We start from the raw sequence: 10,487 nt of genomic DNA, 5'->3' as shown, positions 1-10,487 counted from the left end.
GAATTGTATTTGACTACATTTATTCACAAAAAAAGGACAGGACAGAATATTATTAAAACATTTCTTGTTATATCTACAGTGCCTATCGAAAAGTTTGGAAACACAGTCTCTTATAGTTTTTAAGAGACATGTGCATGTTACTTTTGTTTATTTGCGACAAACTAGGCCATTTAAGAGTATGAAGATTACTCTGACCAAACAAATATATCAATGTACAGATGTTAATCTTCATATCATTTAAACATCTTCCCTTAACAGCTTTACACAAACGGAACAGTTTGCTTTTCCAAAAATTTAGCTGATACACTTCAACTAAAATGCCATTTGCGAAACTTGCCAAAGCTACTAATCACTAATTGAAGATTAGTGGCCTTGCAATCCAGTTCATCCCAGAGCAGTTCAAATGAATGTAAGTGCAGTGACTGGGCAGGACATTCCTTGATAGATAACACTCCATCTGATGGTTTGCTTTCTGAATAACACTTACAGTATGGAGCTTGGACGTATTTGAGTCATTGTTTTGTTGTATGGCGTGACATTGTAGTATGGAACAGTAGTCATAGTGGTTCAGTATTCCTCACCCGAAAATAAGTCTAATATAGAATAATAATATTCTCTAACCTAAAAAAACACAAACCATTAAGCTTTCTCCTACATCTTCCTCCATCTTCTACAAGTTACAAAAGTATTTCTGTTAGAGCCAAAAATGTCAAATTTGACTCAACTCTCCACAAAATTTTCTTTGATTGATTCACTGTCCGATTTTGTGTTTTTGCCTTTTGCCTATTCTGATGCATTTAAACAAAAAGAACATGCATGTTGCTTAGAAACAAAAAAAAAAATACCTGGTGATTCCACATTTTTGACAGACGCTGGATGTAATGAGATAATAACACCTACAGACCCAGCAATATTAGATTAAGATGGACAGTTAGAGTTATACTATTACTTATTAATGGACTTAAAGGCAACGCAGCAGAGTTTTGCTCAAAATCAGACGTGTCTCTTTCTCTCTTTCTTCTTCTCTCTTTCTCTCTTTCTAACCACCTTACTCTACAGAATGACATTTTTAAAGCTAATTTTCTATAATTAAAATACTAAAACAATTACTGTTAAAAAATTGTTTATTGAAATAAATCATTAAATCATTGTGAGGTAGGTTGTTAAATAAACAAATCTTATACATTCAATTATGTTCTGTAACAAAATAAGGTCAACCTCACAAACCTGTGTTATGTTATCAATGCCACAGGACGACGACTTGCTGCAACTTCTGCTGATTTACTATGTGCACACAAGTCCTTGCACTCTCCAGCAAGGTCCTTTATCCAGAACTGTCTGGGATGCAACACCTTCCCGGAACTATAGTTGTTATCAGGCATAACATCACATCTTCCCCCTTTAAAAGTAAATAACTTTTCTTTGAAACGTGCTCAGTCCTAGAATTGACCCTCTTTTCCACGATCAGCATTTGTGTCTTTAATAGCTGTCCCTTTGTTTCAGAGTCACCAGGCAGCTTCCTTTGACAAGAACATCCTCACCTGTGTATCCTGTTACTTTTATTTGTGTTGAGTGTATTTTGTTTTTAACTTTGAGGGTTCTGTAGTCATCCATAGACAACAGGGTAACTTGTGCACCCGTATCTTATTAGCATGAAATGACTGTCTCATTTACAGTCAGTGGTACAATCCATTTAGCTTTGTATGTTATGTTTGTTTGAACAGATTTAACAAAAAATTCCTCAGGCTGCTCTTCGACTTTATGTGCTTTTTTTCTTTGCAACCCTTTGCAAAATGATTATTCTTCCTTCAGCTTTTACAGGTCTTTCCATAAGGAGGACAAGATCGTGGTATGTGTCCCAACCACATCTGCCACACTTACTTTTTGTTTTTTTTTGCTCAATTCTGTCTTTGTTTTGTTGGTTGATTTGTGTTCTGTTATACTCTCTTTTTAATGCATGTACTGCAGCATAATCACTATGCAGTTCCTTGGCTTGTGCATGAGTTATTTCAGCAGCTCTACACATGTTGACAGCTTTCTCTAGTGTCTAAGCTGGTTCACATAACAGTCTTTCCCTGAGACCATTATCAGGAATTCCCCAGACTTTTCTGTCTCTCACTAGTGAATCTCTTAAATCTCAAGTCACAAGTCCTACTTAGTGTGTGTAGTTCAGCATGGTATTGGTCAAAAGTCATTCCTTGTTTCTGTACAGCGGAGAAAATTTTGAATCTGTCAAACGTGACATTTTTGCTAGTCACAAAGTATTCTTCAAACTTCGTCATGAGACCAGTCAGTGTTAAATTAGCCTTGTCAAGTCGAAAGCTTTTATGTATGTCGAGTGCATCCTCACTTATCACATGCAGAAATATTGATGCCTTTAACTTCTCATCTCCACCTGCACCACTGACAGTAGGATAGATGTTGAATCTCTGCTTAAAACCTTTCCAGTTATCAGCAAGATTACCCACAAGCTGCATAGGCATTGGTGGATTTAACTTCTCCATAACGAGAAAACACTTGTTCTCTTACTTTGTTTCAACCATGTCTTTTCTCTCCATGCAGGTCTCACTCATCGTGGGTCTGGTCTCGCTGGCATTTTAATCATTAACTCTCCAGTGTTCACCAATCCTTATTTATGACACCATGTTATTTTATTAATTATATGCAACACCTCACTGGAACTACAGTTGTTATCAGGCATAACAGCACAACCTGGGTAGTTTGTAGGTTAGTGCTTAAGGCAATAGACTTTGTATCTGAAGGTCATGAGTTTTCACCCCAGCCACACCAAGCTACCACTCCTGGGCTCCCGAGCAAGGCCCTTAACCCCATAGCTGCTCAGTTGTACGAATGAGATCAAAGTAAGTCGCTCTGGACACGCGTGTCTGCCGTAAATGACCTCTTTCATTTGTTCTTGTACTTTTATTTTTGTCTGAAGAATTAAATGGACTGTCACAGAAAACACAGGTCAATTGTTTATTCCTTAAAAAAAAAGTTAAATGTACACACACACACACACACACACACCCTGAATGAAAGCTGAATCAATTCACAGTAGTCAAATGTGCAAAAATTTAGCTCAAATTTTTCAGATCTTTGATTGAGAGAGGAGAGAAAAACTGAATTAGATACAGCTTGCTGATCTGATAAGCAGCATGTCAGGAATTCTTACAAAGAAGTATCATATTTTAGAATGAGACAGCCATTTTGTACTCTTGCTCTCAGAAAGTCTCGGGTTGTGATATGGACCTGCGTTCTAGCACCTCGTCTCTTTCAGATTTCGTTACACCCTGCCATCAGACAAGAAACATTGTGTAACATGGCACAGATACAGCAATAAAATGTGTAAAATGTGCGTTACTCACATAGGCCAGTCTGTGCACGGCTCGGGGAGAGGTGAGGAGATTGTGCACTCGCTCCTGAACCTCTTCCCATGAATTTGGTGAGTTCAAGACAAAACTGTTGAAATATATTGTGCAGTATTTAACATATTTATAGCTGACACGCAAATGTTTAGACCAATTTAACTCACCAAGCCGTCTAAGCCTTTTAATAAACACATTTTAAAAAGCTGTTGTTATTAAACAAATACAAACGTATCATTACTTATATGATGAAGATTTCAGGATAGAGGCATGAGTTCGGTCTCCTGTAAGACTGCTTTGTAACAGCTAGGCATTGCAGGACAATGACTCTAAACACTTTGCCAACACAACAAAGGACTTCATCAGGGGAAAAAGTGGAAGGTTTAACACTGACCAAGTCAATTAACAGAGCTAAATCCAACTGAGCAGCATTTTACCTCCTGATGAGGAGACTGAAGGGGAAAAATATCCAAAACAAACAATGACAGGAAGGAGCCTGAAAAAGCATTTTAAAAGAAGAATGCAACAGTTTGGTGATGTCTGTCAGTCACCAGCTTGTTGAAGCAATTGTAAGCAAGAAATCTGCAAACAAATATTAAGTGCACTTTAAGTGAGGATTTTTGTTCCAATACTTTTGCTCAAATTGCCCATCAAACATTTGGAAACACCTGGACTTTTATGGTTTTTGAGAGCTGCAGGCATGTAAAAAAAAAAAAAAGCAAACTAGTTAATTTAACAGTACGAAGATTTACTTTGATCAAGGAAATATATAAATAGAATATATATATATATTTACAGTACAGACCAAAAGTTTGGACACACCTTCTCATTCAAAGAGTTTTCTTTATTTTCATGACTATGAAAATTGTAGATTCACACTGAAGGCATCAAAACTATGCATTAACACATGTGGAATTATATATGGAATTATATACATAACAAAAAAGTGTGAATCTACAATTTTCATAGTCATGAAAATAAAGAAAACTCTTTGAATGAGAAGGTGTGTCCAAACTTTTGGTCTGTACTGTAAATATAGAAGCATATAAAAACACACACACACACACGTCCACTCAAACCTGTTCAACTTCGGGTGAGCTAGTGCATATGAGCTGGGAGATCCCTTATTTCCCAGTAGACAACTACGCTGGGACAGTTCCTCTGGGTTGTCAAGGAGATCATCTGTGTCTGAGGACTTATCATCAGGGAGCTGAAATAATAAACAGACAAAGGGGTCATTAGTATGTCAGGACTTGTCTACAAGGGATTCCACCAGGGAAACAGAGATGACAAATGATATACAGTGTTCAATTAAGTGCCACACAGCTAATGTAGTGTACACCTAAGATAATCTGTATAGCTGCAATTTAACTCTCCAGGATGCATGTCTAAATCAATTTTTTGAGTCACCTCAAAAACATTTCTAAGTTCCCAAATCTGCTTTCTGACAGATCAATTAACAAAAGGTTTATCAGGAACATTTAACAGACTAACCATAACATACCTATTAGTACCACAGCATTACTATTATTAAACCTTCAAAATAATGGCTTCAAACTCTGACATGTACACTGCACACACCACTAAAAGACAGATATGAGCACTTTTACTGATAGCTATCAAGTGTGGTTAAAAGAAAAGCTGTGCTTGCTATTACTTTGCAATTTGATCTAAGACCAGACAAAATGTCCAGTTTTGTCATTTGTCCCTGCATGTACCATACTATTAATGTTTTTCTGTTGCTTTGGTGCGTTTCTCAGATCAGAAAGGAAATTCTCAAAACTACTTGTTTAACCTCCACATCATTTAGTCATTTGTACCATAAGAACATTTCTTGTTGCTTTGATCAAATTGCAAATGCTTTTGTACATTCATTTAATTAATTGTGTACAATTGTTTACTGTTTCCTACATTATCAGTTGTTTATTTTCATGTTGATCAAAATGTATTATACTGGTTTCACCTGAATAGTCTTAACCCCCAAATCATCTCATCAGATTCATTGTATAAGTCATTGAATGCAAAATGGTTAAACAAGTTGTCATCTAAAAATTCTATTCAACTTTTTTTTGGTAAATGTTTCTTGAATTGCTGAATTGTGCAGATGAATCTTGAATATCACAAATGAAGCAGAGTATACGGCATCAGATCAACCAATAATCAACTAGATCTCTAAAACAGGTCAAAGGTGAATCTTGTGAACCTTCAATTGGAGAGTGTATACAGACAGAGCAAAACAAAGAATTATAAAATCTGAACATGGATGAACAACAAAGAAATGAAGGGACACATGTACAGTACAGTAAAAGTGTGAATCCTGTCCGATCTAATGCAATCAATATTAATTAAATATGCAATCAAATAAATGAATTTGTGCTGCTGAAATTCATAGTTGCCGTACAGAAGATATTACAATTTTGTGCATTTTCAATCACTGCAATCCAAACCATAGTTTATATCAAGAAATGCGGAAACTTACCGACAACATGACTAAACATTTTAATGCTTTTGTTTGTGAACAATGAAAAAGGGGCTTTTTTTTTTTTTTTTTATTCTGATGGGAATGAGATGTTCATTAACATAAGTACTTACTTTTGAGAGATGAACTACGGATTTTGGAGAAAAGTACAGTAATCCAATGTGTTGTGTTGTTTGTACACATTGGTTTGAGAATGCACTGACTGGTTTGCAAATATTTAGGATGATTCAAGAAATGATCCAAAGCAGCTGAGAAAAACTGTAATACATTATTTGCTTGCTTACTTTCTCTAAAGGCATTATAAAAAGGATTTGTGCTGAGGCAAATGCGTGATGATTCATACGTACAATCTGCATGGTGCTAAAGATTGGACACCAAAGATATCTTTTGCTGTTTAAGTACATTTGTGGTCAAGGGCAGCACATAAGACACTGAAGACAAGAAATGTTCAGTTCTGACAATTATGTGTTGCAAGTCGTGGTAACAGAAGCACACAATATTCTGGTTACTACTGTATGTACATGCTGTCATGCCTTTAGTGAGTACTGAAACCGGTTATTGTTTGACACTTATTCTACTGCCCACTTGTACATTATGTGTTTCTTGTCTGATAATTTGTTGGCTATTTGTTCCGTAACATATTTGCAATACGTGTGGTTAAGTGATTGTCACCTCATGTCTGAAATATTGAGCTCCAGTCATATTTTGTTTTGTTGAACTTGTATTTGATACATAGATACATATACTTGTTTATGATTAGAATGACAGAATATATTACGGTTAAAATATGAAAATCTTCACCTAGCGAATGAACTATGTAGTTTTGTCTAAAACTTCCTGTGCAAAAATGTACAAGCTTCAATTTCATTTAGAATCAGATATAGTAAAATGGGTTAAGTGTTCATGCCCTGATCATGACCTCTAGGGTAGAAAAATAATAATATATAACATAATATATAACTAGTAAATGTGTTAGCTATTGTTACTACAATAGTTTCCTATTCTATTAGCTGTAATGCACTTTGTGCCCCCTGCAGGACACTACTCTTTATAACATGATATTATTATAATCATTAATATTCCTGAAATTATGACGAAATTGTTTGTGTACTATAAGCACACAAGACTTACATGTTCATTTAGATTTTCAGTGTTGTTCCAGCTCGAAGGACTGCTTCTGAACGGGGAAAGGGAACGGGATCTCAGCATCTCTGTGCTCCTGAGGCCTCTTGGTTCTGAAAAGCAGCAGTGACGTCTGGACGACTTTGCTCTTTTCCTTGTTATTACTTTCTGGTAATTAATAAGGAAACAGTGGCAGGAGAGATTGTTTATAATAATTTATGCTGCTTTACATTATAATGGTTAAGGCCTTTAGAAAGCAGGCATATTGCACAAGGGCTATACCACAGGGGCATTGTGGAAAAGATCCCGCTCAGAGCACTCAATGATTTTCGTTCTGGTGGAGAACTCTAACTTCGGAGAAATACCCTATGAAGGAAAGAGCCAGAAAAGTCATTATTACATGTTCTGCACTTTAATTTTCATTCAAGTTAAAAATATCAAATGCATTAATTCGAACACAAACACAAATAACTGAGTTTCTCAGATAAGCTATAACCATGACCGAGATAAAGTGTTTACTACAGACAAATAAATGATTTATCATATTCCTGGCTGGGAAAAAGCTGGAATTCCCATGTTTGTAGATCAGCTGTTTATTCTGTGGTTCCTACCATTACCCAAATGACACCAAAATATTCAGTCCTACTGTGCAGTACGGTGAAAAAATCCTAACTGGGTATTATTACTGTTGTAGGAGCTCCTTCCAATTTACCACATTACACATGTTTCACACACTTTTTCCATCCTGGACTGTGAATGATGAATCAATGTAGTTTTTTTTTAAAGAAATTCACATTTCACAAATGTTCACTCACATTAAAATAGTGATCCTGCCTTAATATTTACTTTGACTTCTGATGTGCCTCAGTTCATTGTACAAAAAGTCACATAGGCGAATATTCTGTCGTTTAGTCATATAGACTGGAATAGAATTAGGATTGCTGTCATGTGTACTTTCGAGAGAATTTTTTCAACTGAGAAAAATGTCAGCATTCTCTTAAATCTTTTTCATTAAGAGAACAGAGGAAAACAGTCCACTGTAGTCTATTTCATATTAATAAAACTGACATTCAAAATTACTGGTATCAGTATTGCTATCAATATCGACAATACTGGTTTTAAATCAACTTTATACTTTGTAATACTTTGTATTCGATCAAAAAGAAAATAAGTGGTATCTCCCTTCCCTAACAGGAATATCTGACACTTCTACACGAAGGTGTGTTTGGCGTGAAAGAAAATCAGAGCACATTTTACTAGGAATTCATGCAGAAAAAACAATTCCAAGTGGTTCACATTTTCCCTTGCAGTTCCAGCATGTAACTTACAGGGAAAGTGGGGTCTCTGGTCATTAGCACTTCACGGTCTTCGCCAGAAAAAGACGGCACCAGCTTAGGCTCTGAGAAAAGGAAACTTCTAGCATCAACCTGATATTCAGCCAACACATCTCCACCTGCAAGAAAAAAAAAAGAAGTGACATACACTATTACTGGATATATTTTCCGGGCTCTCAATTCCCATTACATTTTGTCCCTGAAAGTAACATTACATATCAAGTGGCAGAATTTACCTGGAGGAATCAACTGTATGAGTTCAACTCTAACAGTTTGACCTGCAGAAGAGAAAACAGGATTGCGTGTGCTAGTTTTTACAATTGATATTAGTGGGTGGACAGTGTATTAATAGATATCTAATAATAGCTCGTTTGAACTGAAATAGTGGTAAATCTTTTGTACATTGAAGCATCTCAGCAACATCTGCAGGATCAGTGGTATACTTGAATATCTGCGAAGAACATAAAGCAGATCAGGGAATAGACACCGTTTTAAAAACAAGCCTTAACGAGGGCAAATGTCCACATTAACTGTGAAACCTTGTCAAATGTCATTTTTGTTTTAAACAGCAAGGGGAACACAGCTGGTAGACACTGTGACATTCTGTACAGGTTCATCAGGCACACACTGAGGTAAATGTCATCTTTTGCTGGTAGGTGCACTCCAGGACAGGTCACCTACAAACAGAAAAATACATAGGCATCTGAAACACAGATTCCCAACTCTGGTCCTGGAATACCCCCATCTTCACCCGTATTTATTTTGCATGTGTTGCATGTGCATGTGTCCCTGAAATCTGTCAAAAACACCTACAGGCTTTGTTTGGATAATAGGTTGGGAACCTTTAGCCTAAAGAAAACACAACACTATTGGTTGAAATCCAAATGGCTTTACAGCAGAATTGTAGTTAGTATGATTGAGTAGGTCATGGTTCCATACCTAGTGCACTTACAGAGGGCGTACAAAGTCAAATAGGACTGGACCATTATCATGGTCTTAATTATAGTATTTTAATTGCCATCCAAACGTCTATTTATAGTTGATTATAATATATTTATTGTCCTGAATACTTATAAACCTTTTTTTTTTTCTTTTTTAGATTTAGCCGGTAGAAAAACATGTAATAACTTTATATAAAAACTATATGTATTTCTTTAAATCTCCATGCTGAATAAAACTCTAAATGCAGCTTACCGCTTTAATGTAAAGTTCAGCCTCCACTTTGATTGCTTTCTGAGGCATTGCTAAAATATATCAAGTACTTCACTAGTTTGGATATATACTCGAGAAACCTAAAACATTGCCATTTTTAGCGTTAAGCCGGCGATGTGAATTCATTGGAGCGTCGCGTTTCCATGGTATTTCATTTATTATTTATATTAGAGACTTTTATTTTCTCTTTAACTAGAAAGTAAACACCGGAAGTTAGAATATGGTTCCTGGGATTTGTAGTCCTTGTTGTGTGGCCTTTCTCAACAGCTTGCATACAAATAGGTGTTTTGATCCTTTTTTTTTTTTTTTTTTTTTTTTTTAAATGATGGTTATCATTTACTTGGAACAAATTCCAGATGCTGTAATCCAATCCAATGGTGTAAGTTAGTGCAAAAGTGTGGTCTATTAATTGAATACAAAAAAAGCAATATTGTATATATATATTACTATATGGATCGGATACTCTGTTAGATCGAGACCACAAGGGTCAGCCTTCGCTCGCAACGTGCATCAGTGATCCTTGGCTGCACAATGACCATGTCACCGGTTCACCACTGTTCCTTCTTTGAACCACGTTTTGATAGATACTGACCACTGCAGACCGGGAACAGCCCACAAGAGGTGCAGTCTTAGAGATGTCTAGCGATCACAATTAAGCCCTCCTCAAACTCACACAAATACTTACGCTTACCCATTTCTCCTGCTTCAAGAGATCAACTTGGATGACAAAATGTTCACTTTCTGCCTAATAAATCCTGCTTTCTAACAGGTGCCATGATGAAGAGATAATCCGTGTTATTCACTCACTAATCATATTGTTATGACTGATTAGTGTATATGTGTGTGTGTGTGTGTGTGTGTGTGTGTGTGTGTGTGTGTGTGTGTGTGTGTGTGTTTTACATTTGATATTTTATTTTTTTAAATATGATCTGCTGAACTGTTCCACTTATTTAACAGCCTACTTTAACAAATCTT

General features: G+C 36.1%; 1 protein-coding gene across 2 annotated transcripts; it reads right to left on the bottom strand.

Annotated features, from left to right (window-relative positions):
* Window positions 1-2,884: 2,884 nt before the first annotated feature.
* Window positions 2,885-9,802, bottom strand: spata6l (spermatogenesis associated 6-like). 2 transcript variants are annotated; one of them, XM_083541393.1, is made up of 10 exons: window positions 9,495-9,802; window positions 8,840-8,977; window positions 8,703-8,751; window positions 8,537-8,578; window positions 8,295-8,419; window positions 7,249-7,332; window positions 6,976-7,134; window positions 4,445-4,575; window positions 3,366-3,459; window positions 2,885-3,290 (listed from the first exon to the last, which is right to left on the bottom strand). In XM_083541393.1, exons 1-10 carry the CDS (start codon window positions 9,540-9,542, stop codon window positions 3,222-3,224), a joined length of 939 nt encoding a protein of 312 aa, XP_083397519.1. In that variant the 5' UTR covers window positions 9,543-9,802; the 3' UTR covers window positions 2,885-3,221. The 2 variants fall into 2 exon arrangements, with proteins under 2 accessions (XP_083397519.1, XP_083397520.1); XM_083541394.1 differs by lacking the exon at window positions 9,495-9,802 and adding an exon at window positions 9,110-9,475.
* Between the last annotated feature and the right edge of the window lie 685 nt (window positions 9,803-10,487).

Source organism: Silurus aristotelis, assembly GCF_946808225.1.
Source record: "Silurus aristotelis genome assembly, chromosome: 5".
Classification (NCBI taxonomy): domain Eukaryota; kingdom Metazoa; phylum Chordata; class Actinopteri; order Siluriformes; family Siluridae; genus Silurus; species Silurus aristotelis.
Note: the sequence above shows the minus strand (reverse complement) of the source record. Positions and strands in the feature narration are given on the sequence as shown.

Excerpts from the sequence above, each read along its gene's own strand:
- spata6l (XM_083541393.1), bottom strand. The coding sequence starts at position 9,542 with ATGCCTCAGAAAGCAATCAAAGTGGAGGCTGAACTTTACATTAAAGCG. Across the intron at positions 8,752-8,839 it reads CAAAAATGACATTTGACAAG|ATATTCAAGTATACCACTGA; the intron begins GTTTCACAGTTA and ends TGTTCTTCGCAG. Across the intron at positions 3,460-4,444 it reads GCTCACCCGAAGTTGAACAG|TTTTGTCTTGAACTCACCAA; the intron begins GTTTGAGTGGAC and ends ATATTTCAACAG.